We start from the raw sequence: 20066 nt of genomic DNA, 5'->3' as shown, positions 1-20066 counted from the left end.
AAGGCAGACTGAAGTTGCGAACAGGAACGTGGTTCATGTAACATCAGCAACACATTATTAACCGTTTGATAGTGTAGTCAGAAAAAGACTAAACATATTAATTACCGTTATGTATAAACTGCATTACCATTCTGATACATGGACTTGTAGACAAGGCCTGTATAATTCACTCTTCCAATTAAACCAGTATTTCCACTTGCCATTGTGCAGCGTTTACTACAGTAAAGTTGTGTGAGTGGATCAGGTATTCTGAGCCTGTGTGAGTGGAGATGGGGCTAGTTTGCATATTCATGAATGTTTTTCTGGAAGCCCAGATCATGGACAACCAGCTGGCTTGCACACTCTGTTACTAAACCTTATTCCTGCACTTTAGAGAAATAGCCAACACTTCTTTATGTATTATTCATTATTTATTTACTACTCACAATCAGAATTAAATTTAATAATCGCAGTATGGCATGATTCCTTTTTTTCTGTCTCCAAATTTAAGACCACTTAAAATGGATACTATCTTTTTTATAATTTTTAAGACCCTTAATGACCTTAAATTTGATAACACTATTTAAAGGACCCCCAGGGACTTAATTTGTTAGATTTAACAAAGATTTCAGATTAAATTCGTTTCCTTTATGACTTTTTGTCATTCCTATATCCTTTTTGTTTCCAATGGTGATTTATTTGTAAACATTTTTTTTGTATCATATAACTCGTATAACTAAGCAACTAGCCACTCTGCATCCAACCAATCAAGTAAGATCTAAATTAGACATCATGTAAGCACCCAGCAACGTTTAGAGTTACAGATTTTGGGTTCTATTTAAACATCAGATTTTGTTTTATTATTAATTACTGAAATTACGTGTTGCTTGTTTTAGCGTGGCACTGCACACAATTCATATGGCTGGGGACAGTGCGTGGCCCCCAATTTAAAATCCAGTTTGGGCTCCACACCCACTGGGGAAGAGAAAATGAAGCGCTGCAGTAGAGAGGAGAAAAACAGGAACAACTCCATCCGTGCCAATTGCTCCCCAAGACACACTCTCTTTCCTGAAAATCAGTGAAGATGATGGGTAATTATAAAGGGGGGCTTGTACGGGACTATCAATGTATATATATTTGGATTACTTTTGTGGAAATAGAATTTGCCTGTACCTAGAGAAAAAGGTAAAAAGGCATCTCTCCTCCTGAAATTGCCTTCAGCATCCAGGAAGTGACCTGGGTTAAAAGAGTGTGGCGTCTCCCACTCGGACTCATCAAACAGCACTGATGTCAAAGTGCCGGTCACTATTGTGCCCTACAGAACCACAAGAGGCTTAACAAGAGTGAAACTATACACACTATTCTTAATGTGCTTAAACTAATAGGTTCTGCTCACGTTCACATTGTCACAACACTTAAAACATTACTAGGCCCACGCACCTTTGGGATAGAGTATTTTCCTATCTGAGTATCTTCCACAGTCGCCCGGACCACATTTATTGGGATAATATTTCCAATCCTCTGTATCTCATGAAGGACAGCATTGACGTAGGGCATGCTGTCCTTGTCTGATAAAGATGGCTGCCGTGACTCTCCCACAACACGATCAATCTCCTCCTGAACTTTGGCTAAAGGTACCAAATTTAGAGAGTGTGAGTACGTACAGTATTACTTTTAATGTCAATATGAATGTCATAACTCACAGTAAGCTCTCACCCTGTATCTCAGGATATTTTATCATGTAGAGAAGACCCCAGTACAGAGTGGTAGCGCTGGTCTCAGTTCCCGCTACAAACAGATCTAGAGTGCAGATGCACAAGTTCTCCACATCAAACCCAGCGGCTGTGTCATCCTTAAACTAAAAAAACATGAATGAGAGGCATTTCAATTCAATAGCTGTACCAGATCACTTACTGATGCCCCCCTCCCCCACTTACTTTTTCAATCTCAGCAAGAAAGCAGTCAATGTAGTCTCGAGGACTTGATGGATCGCAATCAGCTCTGTGTACATTCACCTTCTCTCGAGCAAAGCCAATAACTTCTTTCCACAGAGCAATAATTTTCTTGTGCGGCCCTGGCAGTCGTCGCATGAGCCATGGGAACATATTATAAAGCTAAAGAAAGTAAAACAAAAAGTAGATGAGTTGTGAAATAAAGCTAAGTTAACTTGGTAAAATGAGAAAATGTTTACTTGAGCAAAGACCCCTCCTTGCAGATAAATAGCTTCACTGATGTTCTTTAACAGAGACTGGAAGCCATGGTCACTGTATTCAAATCGATTACCAAACACAAGGACACAGATCACATTTGAGACCGCATTGTTCAGCAGAAAGCGAGGGTTAAATGGTCGACCTGGAACAGTGGTTGATGTAAATTACACCGTGCTTTCAATTTCAAATGCAATTGTCGCATCATTTTCAGTCAAGATACGTCAGTAAATATATTACCTTGTTCGTTTGAAATGGCTTCATTCAGAAAGCAACACTCAAGACTGATGGATGGCTCTAAACTTTTCTTCCCCAATCCGAAGTTTCGAAGAGTTGAGAGTGCAAATCTCCTCTGATGCTTCCATTTATAGCCATTGGCAACAACTAAACCTGTGCACGAAACAAACCCAGTTAATAGATTACTGACAGTTTATGAGGAAATGTTAAACCACAAATTTAACATCCTGATATTAAACTGACCTCTGTCTCCAATGAGGTCATAAAATAAAGGTAGCGAGGGTCGATCAGAGAGGTTATCACCCTGTTGTGTATAGACCTCCTTCACTAGTTTATATCCATCCAAGAAAACCATTCTTGTTCCAAGAATTTTAAGGCTGAAAATCTTGCCATATTTTTCTGCAAACTGTAAAATATGAGTTATAAATCAATATCATACAAATAATAGTAGGTTTCAATGGTTTGTAATACTTTAATTTTAGCATGTTTACACAGACTACAATGACGTCATACGACAAATTAAGATACTCCAAGGCACTCAAGTGGTGTGGGAAAATAAGTAAAAAGGCCTTTATTTAATCATGGCCAAAACAATTAAAATTGGTGACAGATACATCAGATACACCTACACGTTGCAGCTTTATGCCTTCGTCTGGGTGCTTAAATGATGTCATTTTTGTCATAAAATAACATTAATTGAAAAAAAATGACAAACTGTAATAGAAATTTTAGCCAACATTGAAAAGAACAATCGGAACCGAACAGTTGTTTGGCACCATTGATTTCCATTGGTTCCAGTCGTTCTTCAAAATATCTCCATTTGTGTTCAGCAGAAGAAAGAAACTCATAGGCCTACAGGTTTGCAACAACTTGAGGGTGAGTAAATTATGATTTTTGGGTGGAGTATCCCTTTAAGATTTATTAATGGCTAGCTGATTTAACTAGTTTTAGCCAGACTGTATATTCCCACCCAGCTTGACTAGCTGAAAAAAAATGTTGTCAGAAATAAAGCTCCTGAAATAATTATGAGTATGCTGAAGGATTCTACTATTTTAGAAATTAACTTTTGTACACTTTTCATGACTCATGCATTCATACTGTTATAACTTTTACATGTTTGGGAATTGGGATATTCCACTAAGAACGCATTACAAAGGGTGCAACGTTCAGAGGGTCTATCGCCTCATTCAAGATGGCTGAGTTTGGACAGGGATGAAGTGTTGCTCATAGCAGTGATATCTCAATATGCCTCCTCGTAATCTCTAAATATCTCGACTTTGATCTCGAAATATTTAGACTTTGATCTCGAAATATTTAGACATTGATCTCGAAACATTTCCACTTTAATCTCGAAACATTTCGACTTTAATCTCGAAACATTTCCACTTTAATCTCGAAACATTTCCACTTTAATCTCGAAATGATAGATTTTTTTTTTACGTTGCGGTATAGGCCTACGTGGCCTACGTAGATAGTCCTTATTTATTAGATAGCTACTTATTCCAATGGAGTCAAGTATTTAATTAAACCCAACTTGTTAAGAAAAAAATAGAACTAGTGCTTATTTTTAGTTACTAGTAACATTTTTAATCAATTAAGCTAGCTCATATAAAGCGGAAACCTATTTTTAATTTTGCATCATTCAGTATTGAATTAAAAATGTTTATTTGCCTTGATGCGTCACAAAGTGTCAACCAGGGGTGCGTTTCCTGAAAGGATTTATTACCTCCAAATGTCATGTAGGCTATAGAAACAATGCATATAACCACAGGTCGAATGTCGTTCAAACCACACAACTTTGCGATGCTGTTTGCGAATGTTCGTAACGGGAAACACCGACTCGTTGAACTATGCTGATAACGACGGAACTTGCGACCAGTTGGCTAACAATGCTTTCGGGAAACGCACCCCAGGAGTCGGGACTATAATTTTCGTCCGTGATTTTTAACGAGACGTTTGCTGCAGTCACTTCTGCCTTGCATAGGCTATGCAGAATTTCACACAGGAATACGTTTAGTTAGATTTAACTGGAATTCTATTTACCTTTGCAAACTGAAGATGAATCTTACTATTATCGATATGATGAAGGTCCCCTATAAACGGCAAAGACCAAGGTCCAGGAGGAAAGTTCTTCGGCGTTTTATTTCTGATATAATCACTCAGCAATAAAAACACACACGAAAATATCAAAATACTTTTGATGTCGACCCACTCGTAAAGGTGCAACAGGTCCATGACTGACACTTCCTGGATTGTTGTGTCCAAGTTTAAGCGGAGGTCGACCCAGATCCAAGTGGGCAGGATTTAAATGACCGCAGTTTCCTAAAGATAATTTGCGGTTTAAAATTCCGATTTATTTGGCTCTAGTCAGCAGTGCGATGTCGTAGACATATCTCATTCTTCATGATTTGTGAATTCAGGTTTAACTCTTAGGCCTGCTTAACACCACTATCCTGATTTATTTGTGAGCTCACTTTCACAGAAGGCTGCAGTTTTGGTCTGTTAATTTTTCACTTAAAAAAAAATTGGGTCATTACTCACCCAAGTTGTAAAGGGTAAAAAAAAAAAAGATATTTACATCTCTAATGTCAACCTTGGGTTGTTTCACCAAGTGTAGTGTTAAATGCAGAAATCGGATATATGGGCCACTTTTAAAAGAAGATTGTCAAAAAATTGGACAGGGCTATAGTCTGCGTATCGAAATTTGGCATCAAGACCTGCAGTGTAAATGCAGCCTTAAAGGTGCAAGGTGCAAAAATTTTGACATGACATCAATAACTGTGTTTTCAGTGGTGTATAAAGAACCTATATAAATCGCAATGTTTTTATTTCCTTAGAATGAGACATTTAGATCTACAGAACTGCGGGCACCCCCTTCTATGAAGGTCGACATATTGTGACGTCATGTTTCTACCATAGCCGACAGCGAACAAACAGCGCAGAGCGCGTTCCATCACCTTGAAAGAGAAGCTGCAGAAAGCTAAGCTAGCCATAAACACAGTGAGTAGTGACTTTTCCCTTGGTGTAAAATATGTAGTTGGATTGTTTCTAGGGATGTCAAACGATTAATCGTGATTAATCGCATCCAAAATAAAAGTTTGTGTTTACATAATATATGTGGGTGCACTGTGTATAATTATTTTGTATGTATAAATACACACACATGCTTGTATATATTTAAGAAATATTTTCATATACTGTATATAGTCAGAGGAGAGTTCAAGAGATTTCCATGACGCATGCGCGAGAACTACGTTATTGTTCAACTACTTCTTGTTCATTTCTAGCACATGCGTCGTGGAAATCTCTTACTCTTCTAGCACATGCGTCGTGGAAATCTCTAACTCTCCTCTTAGGTCCAGAAGGAAGAAAAGGAATAGTCAAATAAAGTCGTTATTTTTGCTGTTGTTTTTCGCACAAAAAGTATTCTCGTCGCTTGATAAAGTTATAGTTGACCCACTGTTGTCACATGGAATATTTAAACATTTTCTTCAATGACTTTCTGGGCCGTCAAGTTTCAATCCCTTAGGGTACCAATGTGGCAGTGATACAGCTCTCAAATTTAATCAAAAATATCTTAATTTGTGTTCCGAAGATGAACAAAGGTCTTACGGGGTTGAATAATTAGTGATTTAATTTTCATTTTTGGGTGAACTATTTCTAGTATATTTGCAATGTACTTTTGAAAAAAGGAATATATTTCAAATACAATAAAGTATACTTTTTTTCCAGGAGAAAGGAGAGCTTGAGGAGCTGAGAGAGGCTATAGAGTCTCACAAGGTAAATTTAGAGGAGAACAAACTAACTCAGCTTAGTAAGCCATATTAATTATTTGATTGACATACCATATGACCATCATTGTCCTCATGATTGAATATTGGTAATACATCTTTAGGTTGAATGGGTAGTTATTTTCTCATAATAATAATAATAATAATAATTCAAAACATTTATATAGCGCTTTTCTCTGCACTCAAAGCGCTTTACATAGAGAGAGGAATCTCCTCAACCACCACCAGTGTGCAGCATCCACCTGGATGATGCGACGGCTGCCATAGTGCGCCAGAACGCTCACCACACACCAGCTTGCTGGTGGAGAGGAGACAGTGATGAAGCCAATTTGTATGTAAATATGGGGATGATTAGGAGGCCATGATAGACAGAGGCCACTGGGCAAATTTGGCCAGGATGACAGGGTTACACAAAGACATCCTGGGATTTTTAATGACCACAGAGAGTCAGGACCTCGGTTTAACGTCTCATCTGAAGGACGGTGCTCTTTGACAGTATAGTGTCCCCATCACTATACTGGGGCGTTAGGACCCACACAGAGCAGGGTGAGCACCCCCTGCTGGTCTCACTAACACCTCTTCCAGCAGCAACCTGGTTTTCTCAGAAGGTCTCCCATCCAGGTACTAACCAGGCTCAGCCCTGCTTAGCTTCAGTGGGCAACCAGTCTCGGGCTACAGGGTGATATGGCTGCTCATGTAGTTTATATTTAGCTGGTCCCTTCCTGCTTCAATTGCTCCACCATCATCCCCATCACAAGGAAACCCAGGACTGAATGACTGCAGACCTGTTGCTTTAATATTGAATATCATTTGGGAGACTGGTGCTAACCCACTTGAGGGACATCACTGGAACCTTCTAGTTGTAGACACTCTTTAGTTTGCTTATCAAGCAAACAGGTCCATGATTGACGCACTACATCCAGCAACAACTAGACAAATAAATGAGGATCGTGTTCGTGGACTGTTGGTCCCACACAAACAGCACTGGTGCTCCACAAGAATGTGTGCTCTCCCCACTACACAAATGACTGTACCTCTACTGACCCCTGTTAAGCTCCTAAAGTTTGCAGATGACACAATGGCCTCATTCAGGGTGGCTATGAATCTGCATTCAGAAGATATGTCTAGCTGGCTGTCTGGTGCAGTCACAACAACCTGGAGTGGAACCAGTGGAGATGGTAGTAGACTTGAGGAGGAACACCCCAGCTCTCCCCCCACTCACCATCATGAACAGCACTGTGGCCGCCGTGAAGTTCAAGTTCCAGGGTAGGGTTGCACCAGTCATTCGTGAATTCTCACAGGGATAGTTCACTTTAAAATTATTTTATTGATAGGTTTTAGCTTACCTCAAGGCCATCCAAGATGTAAGTGTCGTTGTTTCCACAGTATTTTCAATTTTCTTTTTTTCGGTCCAACCGGTGTTGTCTGTCAGTCATATAATGGAGGTTTAAGGGGTCCACCTCAAAGAGCATGCACAGAGAAGTCCAAATGAAACATGATTTAATGACTCGTAAATGTAAGTACACATTAATGGCCTAAGACACAAAACGAGCGGTTTATGTGAGAAAGGGAACAGTATTTATATCGTTTTTACCTCTTGTAACCACAGCCGCGTCCAAATGATCTGAATCAGTTGTCCATTGTCCAACTGAACCGTGTTCAACGTTCCGCCGGAAGTGATCTCTCGCGGGTGTACGTCACTCATTGTTACATCGTGTACACAGAGATTTCAGAAGTTTTAAAATAATTTTCCAATACGTCATCAACAACATTCATCCTCATTAAATGATAATGCCTCATTAATAAATACAAATAAAATAATTTGGGACAAAATTCTTGAAATAACCATTTATTTCTATTAAATACAACACAGACAAATCCAGTTAGTGTTTCTGCTGTGACTAGCTGCAAATATATATGTATAATCTATAATTATATCTAATTTAGATCATAACAAACTCTTTAAACAACATATCCTGTACATATTAAATACATCTGCAATTCAGGTGAAATTGCGAAGTTCATGTTAAAGGTATTAAAAACCTGTGCTAACACCAACTTTCTAGTGTATGCTTGTTGGGTCCATGTATTTTCCCTGCAGTGTGTATATAATGTGTAATGCATCTCAATCCTTTAGTTTTTGCAAAATAATGACCAGTTAAAAGTTATGATAAGGGCCTGAACACTGCAAAAAAATAACACCTGGAACTGGCATACTGAATGTCCTATTTTCAATTTTCTGAGTGGTTGGCAGGACACTTCCAAGCAATAACCAAAAACTACAAAACTTATGTCCTGCATTCTCTTGTTAGTGTGTGTATCTTTCAGGGCAATGTGTCCTGCTGTGTGTTAGTCTGTATATAAGAGATTGCATGTAAGTCTGGGTGGTGTTTCTTGGTGTGTATGCGCAGGTACTGTTTGCCTGCGAATCGTTTTCCACAGCGGGTGCACTCGTACGGTCTCTCTCCGGTGTGGACAGTCTGGTGAGCCGTGAGGTGTCCCGACTGCGTGAAACGCTTCCCGCACTGCTCACAGCGATACGGCCGTTCTCCAGTGTGAATGCGCATGTGCGTGTCCAAACTCTGCGATGTGGTGAAACTCTTCCCACAGATTGAGCAAATGAAGTGTCGCTTGCCGGCTCCACCCCCGCGTAGAGCGCCCAACCGCCCATAGAGACCCAGCCCTGAGACGTTACCCAGAGCAACGAGCCGCTGAGCAGCAAACAAGGGTGAATTATGGGATACAAAAGAGTCTGACCCACCAATCCTCTGTGGTGAGGTCTGCAAGTGTGCGAGTGTGCTACGGACAGAGTGTGCGGCCCAATCGGATACCGGGTCCAGATCGGCCTTCGCACACAAGTCTTCCTGAAGCACTCGATGATGATGGGAAGCGCGAGTATCCGACATGGTTTGAGCAAGGGAGAGGGAAGCGTTATCTGAAACAGACAAGTCGACGCTGGAGTGCTGGGATTCATCTGCGCCGGAGTGTGTGTCTGCAAATGTGAGCGTATGGGAGTGTGCGTCATGGTCAGGGGAGTGTGAGAGTGTGTGAGAGTCCTGTCCCGAGAGCTCGGCAACATCTAGTTTAGGAGAGTCGTGAGCTACCGCAGAGACACTTTCACCTTCGTCCTCGTCGTCGTCCTCATCTGTCAAGAAACAGACAGCATGAACACACCACACTCTTTTTGAAAAGGGTTGGCATGGACTTTCAGGTTCATTCCAGGTACATTTTCATGTCCCTATAATACATGCACTAATAAATTAGATCATTTTGAGTAGAATTGATAAAGTAAAAAACTGTTCACTGGGCTTTTACCATTTAATTGTATTAGTAATAATAAACAATAGTAGGAATTACTAAAAAGTTAAAGTAATAATTTGCATAGAAAATATATTTAATATATACATATAAATAAATATATATAAATATTTGCATACCTAACTGAACTAACCGTACTGACTGACACGATCAGATAAGAAGAAAAAAAAATGAACTGGCAGAATAATGATGCTATTGTCTTCAGTAGAGCTGTTTTCTAGTGGAAATTGAAGTTGTCATAATTGGTATACTGCATCACTCAAACTGTTACTGAACTAAACTGAATTAACATTGAATAATGTTACTATTGTTTTGAAGAGCTGCTTTATAGCTGAAATTGAAGTCATTTCATAATTTATGAACTTGGCAACAATGACACTATTGTTGAAGTTAACTGACCTGAATAAAGACACTACAGTGAATAGTGTAAAGTACAGATATACTTTATAGCTGAAATCAATGTTGTTTCATAAATTATGAACTTTGAAACATTAATACTGTTATTTTCCTGTTTAATACCATGAAGCTGCGTAGACGCACCTTTGGCTTGCTCAGTTGTGGCATAAAAAAAGACAATAAATATTAACAAAATATCATCAATCTAACTGTACTGATGGCATCAGACTGAACACAAAAACCTGAACTAAGCTTAATAATGAAACCATTGACTTTTGCAGAGCTGCTTTATAGCTGAAATTGAAGTCTTTTCATAATTGATTCACATACTCTGCAATATTGACATGGCTACTGAACTGAATTGAATCCACATTGAATCGAATTGAGCTGAATAGTGACACTATTGTCTTCTGCACAGCTGCTTTAGAGCTGAAATTGACATTATTTCATAATTGATGAACTGCAAAACTGACACTTATTGGACTGGATTGAATCAACGCTGACCTGAACAGAACTGAACAAAGGCACTATTGTCTTCTGTTTAACTGAAATTGAAGATGTTTCATAATTGATTAACTTTGCGACATTATTCTCCTGTTTATTACCATGAAGCTGCTTTGCAACAATCTGTATTATTATAGGGGTCGACATGGACATTCAGGCTCATTCACAGTATGCAGAACATTTTCATATTCCCATCTGAGATTTGTATCATATCAGTTAGTAAAAACAAGTTAATAATATTCAAAAATGCTTTTAAAAGCAAAAAGCGTGAAATACAGAAAAAAATATAATGAAGTACGAGCCCTGGCTACTCACCTCCCAGCGGCGGCTGCTCGAGACCTTCCTCTTTGATTTGCATTGGGATCAAATCTCCTCCATCACGAAACTCACGCGCCTGGAATCAGATTAATAACAAATAATAATCGCTTTTACACACAGATATTGCTTCCATTTTAATCACACACACACACACAATAAATTATCATCTAACCTCTGACACTGCACCCCGGCTGGTGGACTCTCCGCCTCCGGACGTTTTTCTGCCCACTAGCGACTCGCGTGCACTGCTGTCACACCGACCGTCTCGCGTTACGGTTGTGTCGTCGCTGTACCCCCGCGCCGCAACGATAGACTCTATGAGCTGCAGTTTCCGTCGGAGCTCCTCGTTCTCCTTCTGATGGCGTGAGATCTCGATGTGTAAAACGGCGTAACCGTCGTCCACAAGCTCGCAGATCTCTGCCACCGCCGCACGAGTCAGGGTCTCCATGATGGTCGCGAGCTGGGAGTGAAACGCCCGGTAATTCGCCATCCTTCGCGCTCCTCTGCGTTTGGGCCGCCTGTAGGTCCCGCGGACAAGTGTGTACGTTGCAGTACAACTTTAGGTTAAAGTGACAGCTGCTTTCGTTATTCGTAAAGTAAAACTGTCCGGTGTTGTTTTTATTTTCTGTGTGAAATGGTGTAAACGCTCTGACTGTTGCTTGTGGAGGCTGATGCCGTTTCCGGGGGGCTTCGCTCATATGTTGTCAAAATAAAAGTCACATGTTGACTATTTTTGTATTGTTCAAATGTAACCATAAACTGCTAATTAATAAATGAAATGTCTGATTACTGAATTATTTAAATATTAATATTTAAACAATTGCACCTCCTGAAAACTGTTTTCTTCATAAATCGTTAACAGCACAACATAAATAAGGACAGACAGAATGATGTGGGCGATGCAAATTGCCTATTTGTTTACTCTGGAGCAGGCTAACAAACATAAATATATACACACATATTCTGGACATTCCATCTCCTACCAAGAGACTACAATGATTTAAATTTAGGGAAATAAATTTCACACATTTATTTAAGGCTCAAGACTTTGGTTGGTTTATTTGACTCCAACTGCAAACAATGGCTTCAGATAAATTGTTTTGTAAAGGACGAAGAGTTCTAAATCATGATCCTGTATATTTCATTATCATTCTGCATGATATCAGACACTTAGAATGATGTTATTACATAAAGCTTAATAAGTGTTCTTTCGTGTTTACAGGTATGTTCTCAACTGTATCAGAAAGAACTGGTAAAAAGTATAGAATATAACAAATGTATTAATCATGGCATAAGGACAGGCATAAGTACACACGTCAGATGTACGTGAATAAGGGTGCATTTATCTGCGGCTGGTGGAACCAGATTTCCTCTTCCCAGAAAGGAGATGTTTAGGTTTGAGATCAAATACATGTCGATCAGATTCACCCTTCCTTCCTTGCCTGTTCATGTCCTTCTGTGAGCTCTTCATCATGGTCTTCACCTTTTTCAACATCTGGAAGAAATGAGACAATAAATCAACTGAACATGTTTGTCCTTTGAGCAACATCTGGAAGATCTTTTCCAATAACCTACTATATGACTAAACATTAAACATCCTTTCATACACAACTTGATTTCAAACTTGTCTTGTACATGAATACAGGCAGTTTCTGAATCTGACCTTGGCATCTCTGACTCCTGATTGGTCCCTTGGTGGTCTTGAGGCGCTCTGACTGCGAGTACGTGACGTCGGTGGTGTGGAGACTTCCCTCTTCCTCTTTCGAACCAGAGAGCGAGATCGTTGAGCATAGTGGCTCTAAAGGAAAAAAGGTGAACACAAACATGTTCAGTGTACACAGAAACAGATCACCATGACCAAATGGTATACAAAATCAAGCGTGTTCCCACTAAAAATACAGAGCATGAAAATGTTATAAGTAGACAGGTTCTTACATCATCTTTATCAGTCATGTCCAAACCCAGATCACCCATCTCCTTCTCCAGAGTCGCTCTGTCCACCTGCATTCCCAAACAGACCATTCAAATTAAGCCATCTTTGACAAGCTAACAAATCAATTGCAAACAGAAAAATGTGATCTAATAGGTTGTTTAACAACAAATATTCCATAATGAAAATTAAAAAGTAATCTGAATAATTACATACTTCACCTAAAATAAGCAAGTAATATCCAATATTTAACTACTTGCTATAATATAAACATGTTCCTGCTGGACAGAAAGACAGACCTTCTTGGCCGTGCGGGGTATTCTTGGTCCCTGTTTGTCTTTTTCTTTGGACTCGAGAATCTTTAGCTTCCGCTTCTCGCGAATCTGACTGGCCAGCTGTCGGATCTCCTTCATCTCTTCATCCTCGCTCTCCTCATCAGAGTCGTACTCTCCGGCCTTCTCACGCAGCTCCTCTTCCTGCTCCAAATCCTCCAGTCTCTGAGAATAAGAGAAAGGACAGAAATTCAGAACATGTCATCTGAAAAAGAATGTAACCAAATAAAAAATAAATAAATAAAAAAACAGTGAGAAACAGTGAGGACGGACTGAATTATCAGCGATTACAGTCATGAAAAGAGATAATAGGTTACATATTAAAGCTATAGCATGTTTTAATACCTTCATGATCTCCGGGTCGACGTAGTCAGCAATATTGTGACCCTCCCAAATCTCAGGAATCTTATCCTCCTTTTCTTCTGGATTCATCAAATCCCAGTATTCTGAACACACAAGACAACATTTACATTTTTTTTAATTGTCTAAAGCAGGGGTTCTCAAACATTTTGGTGCCAGGGACCCCTTTCAGGGGAAAAAAAATTCCAAGGACCCCCCTCATATTTATAACAGTTATTGAGCACAAAGTTAATGTGTGAGCGGCAAATGAAATATTTTTGCACAAAATGAATGGTCTCCACCCAGGGTAATATGCAGGAATTTCTAAATAGCCTACTGAGGTAACGAAAGTGATCTTGCTAGGAATCACTTAGGATCCCTCACTTAGGAATTTTTGATGTTCTTGATCTACACATGTGCATTTTAAGGTGTTTTAAGGCCCCACAATTGGATAACTATAGATTTAGTAGAAGCATGTCAGTCAGTGGCATACATTTTTTTTTTTTGTCAAGATGTCACGAAACACAATCACATATTCCAATCAGGAATGGCCTTAAAAGAGAAATGTTTCAATAATTAGGCCTATTCTGCACACAAATAAAGCCCATAAGCCTATAAATACAATGATAATGGCATTATGTTTAGGTGCGTGCGTTGTTAATTTGAGCTACTGTAATTAGCTAAAAAAAAAAACATACAGTATATGTTAAATATATGAATCCATAATGTTAATCTCATGGGCACAGTATGTTTCTATTGACCTGCTTTTTCCTTTGTTAAAGTTGAGCTTGATTAATACTTTGCAAACTGATTGTTTCAGTCGTTTTTTAAAACTTTTATCTAAAACAGCTGTTTAGTTTATGTTAATTAAGGCCTACATCTTATCTCGCACTTTATGACCGTTGACTGAAACGTCGCGCGGGGAACTTTGAGTTCACTCCGACTCAAACATTTTGACATTGACGAGCTATCGTTGTTAGTCTGCTGAAGCACCTCAGACGAGAAGGTCAGTATCATCGCGATGTGCATCCTTGCAACCTCAGTTGTGGGTACGGCCCTGTCACTATGCACTTTTATTTTGATAATGATCAGACTTCTAATGTCAAATCTACAGTAGCAGTGCTAGAACTGACTATTGTGCGTGCACGCGAGACGCCGGGGCGCAATTACATGGGAATTTTTCCTCAGCAGTGGAAACAGGAATAGGCTACTCTTATTTATGGTCATAGATAAGACAAGAGTGCATCATCCGAAACGGTAAAGTGTCCATTTTTTTTATTTGTGTATAGGCTACATTATAAATGACTACAAAATGTCATGCCTTTTAAAAATACAGAAAAGAACCGGATGCGGGTTCATGCCGTCTCTCTGTCTCCTTTCTGGCGCACGTCCCGCAAAATCAACAGCAGCGAATAGTCTACTTGACGCAAAGACATTATCTATCTATAGAAAACTTTAAGTGTCTACTTTTGTATTGTTTTATGTTAAATGCTTTATATAAGTTACTTAGGAATAAACAGCATGTTTTCAGATGATAAAGAAAACATGACTCATAGCATGGAAAAAAACGTTAGGTTGTAAATTACGCGGACCCCACTTTGAGAACCACTGGTCTAAAGTCATTTTCTTTCAGACACATCTGCAGTGTATATCTTGTGTACATGTATATGTGTGTGTTTATATCATACTCTGTAGATCAAGTGTGTAATCATCTCCCAGCTCAACCTCCAGGTCTCTCTCCAGTTTGCGTTTGGGAGCATCTGTCTCCATTGCCTTCCTACGTATCATAGCACCTTCGGGAATAAACGGAGGCCTTTCCTGCAAAAACCAAATCAAAAACTTTTACAAACACACTAATGTTTGCTAGAAGCAGTTATGAAGAAATAAGCTTAGATCCAAGCGGATAATGGTTTAAGAAGTGCGAAGAGCATGTACCTTTTGATCTCTCTTGGCTGGCACTGCCAGATGGAGTCTGTTCAAAACATCATGGACCTTCTTGCTTTTCATTTTTGTGTCCACACGGTGAGCCAACAGCCGATCACATGCCTGTATATAATAATAATAATTTCACAAATCATCAACGGACATCAACCTACAATAGTCTTTTTCTCTAAAACCTGGCTGATCTCAGTAAGCCTATGTGAGAAAAAAGCTGATTGGTTGGTCTTACCTCAGTCTTCACAAGCATCACTCCCTCTTCAGTGAGAGTGCTCGTCTCAATCACTGTGACCCCCTCAGCAGTGAGATCCGCAAACACTTTCTACACACACACAGAGCTCAGTTTAGTGTCACTGCAGAAAGTCTCAAGTTGCAGGTATTCTTTTATAACGTCCATTAAACTCTAAACGGTTTGAGATTAAATCTAGTATAGATCTAGATAAAGGCTAAAATAGTGACACAGTAGGGAACAAATAAAAGAACAAAGGCTGCATTTATTTGATCAAAAATACAGTAAAACTATTTTTACATTTTAACATAACTTTTCTATTTTAATATATTTAAATATAACATAAAATGTCATTTATTCCACAAATGGAAATGCTTAATTTTCAGCATCATTACTCTTCAGTGTCATTTGATCCTACTGAAATCATTCTAATATGCCGCTCTTGTTCTAAAGAAACATTTCTTATCAGTGTTTGTAAAAACCCAATTCTTCTTTTACCCTTTATTAGTAAATAAATCCCTTTATTAGTTTCCTTCAGCTCCAGGACTGTATTAGAGGATTCAGAATGTAATTTACCTGATTCTCGTCCGACAGTTCACTGATCTTCTTCACATCACACTTATTGGCCATCACGATCAAAGGCTGCATCACACAAATAACAATCACTGCTATCATTCAGCCCAACAAAACCATATTGTTTCACCTCATGTACATCTTTGTATGTGTGCGTACCTTGTTGGCAAACAATGGCCGTATATTGTTGAACAGTTCTAGTTGTTGTGAGAGTGTGTGTCCGCACTGCTCTGACACATCCATGACGTAGAGGACAGCAGAACGCAGGTGAGCCAGAGCGGTGATGGCCTGCATTTCTATGGTATTCCTTTCCTCAAGAGGGTGATCCAGAATACCTGGAGTATCAACCACCTACAAACACAGTAAATAACAGGTTCGGAAGATTTTTATAATACAAAATTGTAGAAATCAATTAAATGAAATCAGTTGTCCAGGAATCCTATATTTTTCTACCACTCACCTGCCAGCGCAGGTATTTGTAATCCATGTGACCCACAAACAAAGATTTGGTGGTGAAGGCATACGGCTGGACCTCAACATCAGCACGGGTCACCTGTACATCCATTAAAACTTCATTTAAAACAAGTTTGAAGTTTAAAACTTTGACAAGTTTTTGTGCTCCTGTATCTGTGTGTGCATAGCGCATTCTCCACTCTCTGTGTACGAGTGATGTGTGCATTAATGAAAACAACGCATTAATATAGAACGGTGATTAGTTGGAATGCATTTAAGGACGCAGCAAAGTGGAGGTCAAGGCTGTAGCAAAAATGTCAGAATCGAGTTTCATTTATTAGGTCATTCCTCAAGTGGAATGGATTTGACTGATTTGTGTTCTGAAAAGTGAACAGACATATGCACGATGATATAATTCATTGTATAATAGACGTAAATGTTTTTAAAACAATTTTAATGAGTAGTAAGCTAATCTATATCCTCACAGTGTGTCGGTAATGCGGTGATGAGCTATGGAATTATGGCAGAGCAAATTAATTTTAACAATAATTCAATAAATAATATTAGTATCCTAATAATAATAATGATAATAAATGTAATACTTTAATTAGAAATCCTCTTGCCAATATAATAGTCTATTGGTACAACCCTACAGTGCACACAGATTTGACGTTTAACCTACATTCACATGCACAAACAAACCTTGTTGATAAAGCTGGACTTGCCGACGTTGGGGTAACCACACAGCAGGAGGGTTCTGGTGTTTGGATCAATAGTGGGTAAACGGGACAGATGCTGCCGCACTACGAAAAGATAAATATGCATTTACTATGTGCATCAGATGTAAAGTTCATGCTTATTTTTGTTTAATATTTATGCTTTAATGGGTGAAGTCAAACATTATTATAGACACTCCCATTCAAAAGTGACAGTAAAAACTATTAAAGTGACAGAAAAAATATTTCCATTTCAAATAAATGCAGATCTTTTGAACTTTCCATTAATCAAATGTATAAAAAAATAAATAAAAAAAAGGCAGTTTCGACTGTTTCGACCAGCATAGAATGATTTTTAAAGGATTTGCCACCACAGAAATAATATATATATATTAATTTAATATAAAATCATAATAATATATATAAGTTAATTTAAATCATAATAATATTTGACAATATTACTGTGTTTACTGTATTTTTGATCAAATAAATGCAGTCTTGGTGAGCACCAGAGACTTCTTTAAAAACATTTTTTTATTTAAATCTCAAGGACAATAAAGGTTTGTGTTTCGGTTTACCAGAAAACCGTCTGATATTAAGAAAAGTATTAGTGAATGTGTGTAAGTGGTTGTTACCTTGTTCTAAATACTCCAGACTCTGTTTCTGTCTCTTTAATATAGTGCACATGCGACCCAGTGCGGCCCGTTTCAGCTGTTTGCAGCGATACAGCGAATCTCCATATTTCATGAGCCGCACATAATCTTTAGCAACACTACAAATGCAGACACAGTTTTACTCAGTTACAGTAAATGAATTTCATAGACCCACAGATATGAGCAGACCTCACAAGGGATACATTTAAAAATCAAAAAAAGGATGTAAATGATCTCATGTATCAGCCAACATCTTTATATTAAAATCAACCACAAATAAAGCTAGAGTATACATGCACGATGATGATTAACCCAACAGACTCACTTATCAATGAGGTTCTTGGCGATGTTGATCTGACCAAGAGCCAGTTTATAATGATCTTTATCATACAGCACATTCATCAGATCAGCATAGAAGGGGTGGATATCCTGAGAGAGATAAACAGGCAGTCATTTATCTACTAAAGGGATGATTAAGAAGGATCAGCTTGTGTTTTGTGAAGTTTGGGTGACACTTACATCCAGTTTGGGGAAGTCAGTGAGGATCTGTGACAGCCGATCATGGTAGTTCTGCTGGGTGAATTTGACTTTGCGCATGTAGAAATGCCTTATTCGGTGGATCTGGTAATGTTTGTGTACAACAGTGGGAGTTTTTCGCTGGGTTTTGGATAAAGTCAGATCTATGAAGTCCTGCATGAAGAGAATCAAACAAAGAAATTGATTGTGTTTGATTTACTATTCCTTATAACAACAAAAGCTTTGAGTAACATTATTGAGGCACACCAGGGTTCCCACATATTTTGGCAAATGACCTACTATTTTTCCAAATATTAATTATTACTTGAGGATTTTATATAATAACCAAATTATAATAAATAATTGTATAAAAGGTTGTACTGACATCAATTAGACAATGAAATACAACTAGAAAAGCTTATATACCCACTAAATTTCCACTATATTTGCATTCATTTTCCAGGAATGGATATATATATATATATATATATATATATGAAGAGTTCAGATGCAAAAGCCTCTAAATGCCATTTGAAATTTTCTTCTTTAATTATGATTTTTATCAAACTTGTATATTTAAGTTCAGTAATTTCACTTAAATAACAATTAATAGGTAATTATCATTGCCATTTAAGTGAAATCACTGAACTTAAATTTACAAGTTTGATAAAAATCATCATTAAAGAAGAAAATTTCAAATGGCATTTAGAGGCTTTTGCATCTGAACTCTTCATATATATATATATATATTACATTACATTTAAAAATATGCATACTTTCAATAACCATGGGGACCTTGGCACACATTTTGGGGCTAGTGGTTTAATTCAACAACTGACAACAAATGTAAACAAAAAGTAAAGTAATCACAGGACGAGTTACCAAAAATTGAGTTGATCTAAACTTTTTTTGGCTTATTAACTAAACAAAGATCTCAACCGCATTAATATTTCATCCCCTCCCCAGATGTTATAAATGCAAAACCACTCGTTCTTCGTTTTCACATATGGGGCCATTAAAAACATGCTAACACAAATGGAATAACTAAAATTACAAGACATGAAAAGTTAAATGGCTGAAGAACGCGCGCACGTGTTACAGAGCGAGCAGCATACTGTCAACGTCCGTTATTAACGGCAACACCATCAGCACTTTCTATGGCATTTAACCCAACATATGAATGTCAAAACACGTCGTTAATTTCCTACCTTCGCGGTGGGAACCACCATAATCTTTTTAAAGTTGTACAGAGCCATGATTGCGGCACACGCGAGTCCTCAGTCCTCAGCAGAGCACGCAGAAGGGCCGAAACACGCAGCGGACGCGTGTCACGAAGAGCAACACACGTGGTACCGCACTGACGCGACCACAGCGTCACCTACTGGAGGGAAGAGCCACACGGATCACTGGCACTGCACTTGACTGCAACTACAGTGCAGAACCACCACCATGTCGCATTGATGATAACAAGGATAGCAGAAGCACAGTTTTAGGACTTACGTTTGGTTCGGGTCATTTTGAATCAATGTTATCGCACTGGGCTAAAACTTACTGACTTTGCTCATATAGGGTACTAATTCCCACAATTTTTGTACTTTTTTGAGGATTAATGTTTAACCAAGAAGTTTGTTTTGAAA

The 20066-nt window shown here is 38.5% G+C and overlaps 3 protein-coding genes across 3 annotated transcripts; all 3 read right to left on the bottom strand.

Annotated features, from left to right (window-relative positions):
- Nucleotides 1-388: 388 nt before the first annotated feature.
- Nucleotides 389-4726, bottom strand: LOC120495341 (cytochrome P450 2J4). Its single transcript, XM_039694853.2, has 9 exons — nucleotides 4467-4726; nucleotides 2667-2829; nucleotides 2427-2576; nucleotides 2171-2331; nucleotides 1917-2093; nucleotides 1696-1837; nucleotides 1420-1607; nucleotides 1153-1294; nucleotides 389-1047 (listed from the first exon to the last, which is right to left on the bottom strand). The coding sequence occupies exons 1-9, from the start codon at nucleotides 4656-4658 to the stop codon at nucleotides 872-874; spliced, it is 1491 nt and encodes a 496-aa protein (XP_039550787.2). The 5' UTR covers nucleotides 4659-4726; the 3' UTR covers nucleotides 389-871.
- Nucleotides 4727-8047: 3321 nt separating this feature from the next.
- On the bottom strand, nucleotides 8048-11413 carry LOC120495283 (uncharacterized). Its single transcript, XM_039694775.2, has 3 exons — nucleotides 10923-11413; nucleotides 10748-10826; nucleotides 8048-9359 (listed from the first exon to the last, which is right to left on the bottom strand). The coding sequence occupies exons 1-3, from the start codon at nucleotides 11238-11240 to the stop codon at nucleotides 8539-8541; spliced, it is 1218 nt and encodes a 405-aa protein (XP_039550709.1). The 5' UTR covers nucleotides 11241-11413; the 3' UTR covers nucleotides 8048-8538.
- Nucleotides 11414-11765: 352 nt separating this feature from the next.
- Nucleotides 11766-19797, bottom strand: gtpbp4 (GTP binding protein 4). The gene is made up of 16 exons (XM_039694774.2): nucleotides 19638-19797; nucleotides 18433-18603; nucleotides 18239-18342; nucleotides 17896-18032; nucleotides 17247-17347; nucleotides 16552-16644; nucleotides 16251-16442; nucleotides 16095-16160; nucleotides 15522-15611; nucleotides 15287-15397; nucleotides 15040-15169; nucleotides 13358-13458; nucleotides 12980-13177; nucleotides 12686-12751; nucleotides 12414-12548; nucleotides 11766-12245 (listed from the first exon to the last, which is right to left on the bottom strand). Exons 1-16 carry the CDS (start codon nucleotides 19683-19685, stop codon nucleotides 12093-12095), a joined length of 1896 nt encoding a protein of 631 aa, XP_039550708.1. The 5' UTR covers nucleotides 19686-19797; the 3' UTR covers nucleotides 11766-12092.
- Nucleotides 19798-20066: the final 269 nt, after the last annotated feature.

Source organism: Pimephales promelas, chromosome 5 (assembly GCF_988280905.1).
Source record: "Pimephales promelas chromosome 5, fPimPro1.hap1.1, whole genome shotgun sequence".
In the NCBI taxonomy this organism is placed as follows: domain Eukaryota; kingdom Metazoa; phylum Chordata; class Actinopteri; order Cypriniformes; family Leuciscidae; genus Pimephales; species Pimephales promelas.
This window is presented reverse-complemented; position numbering and strand designations above follow the sequence as displayed.

Excerpts from the sequence above, each read along its gene's own strand:
- LOC120495341 (XM_039694853.2), bottom strand. The coding sequence starts at position 4,658 with ATGGACCTGTTGCACCTTTACGAGTGGGTCGACATCAAAAGTATTTTG. Across the intron at positions 2,577-2,666 it reads TGACCTCATTGGAGACAGAG|GTTTAGTTGTTGCCAATGGC; the intron begins GTCAGTTTAATA and ends TTTCGTGCACAG. Across the intron at positions 2,094-2,170 it reads AAGGAGGGGTCTTTGCTCAA|CTTTATAATATGTTCCCATG; the intron begins GTAAACATTTTC and ends TACTTTCTTTAG.
- LOC120495283 (XM_039694775.2), bottom strand. The coding sequence starts at position 11,240 with ATGGCGAATTACCGGGCGTTTCACTCCCAGCTCGCGACCATCATGGAG. Across the intron at positions 10,827-10,922 it reads GCCGGGGTGCAGTGTCAGAG|GCGCGTGAGTTTCGTGATGG; the intron begins GTTAGATGATAA and ends ATCTGATTCCAG. Across the intron at positions 9,360-10,747 it reads CGAGCAGCCGCCGCTGGGAG|ATGAGGACGACGACGAGGAC; the intron begins GTGAGTAGCCAG and ends GTTTCTTGACAG.
- gtpbp4 (XM_039694774.2), bottom strand. The coding sequence starts at position 19,685 with ATGGCTCTGTACAACTTTAAAAAGATTATGGTGGTTCCCACCGCGAAG. Across the intron at positions 17,348-17,895 it reads TCTGGAGTATTTAGAACAAG|TGCGGCAGCATCTGTCCCGT; the intron begins GTAACAACCACT and ends ATCTTTTCGTAG. Across the intron at positions 16,161-16,250 it reads GGCCATTGTTTGCCAACAAG|CCTTTGATCGTGATGGCCAA; the intron begins GTACGCACACAT and ends TGTGTGATGCAG.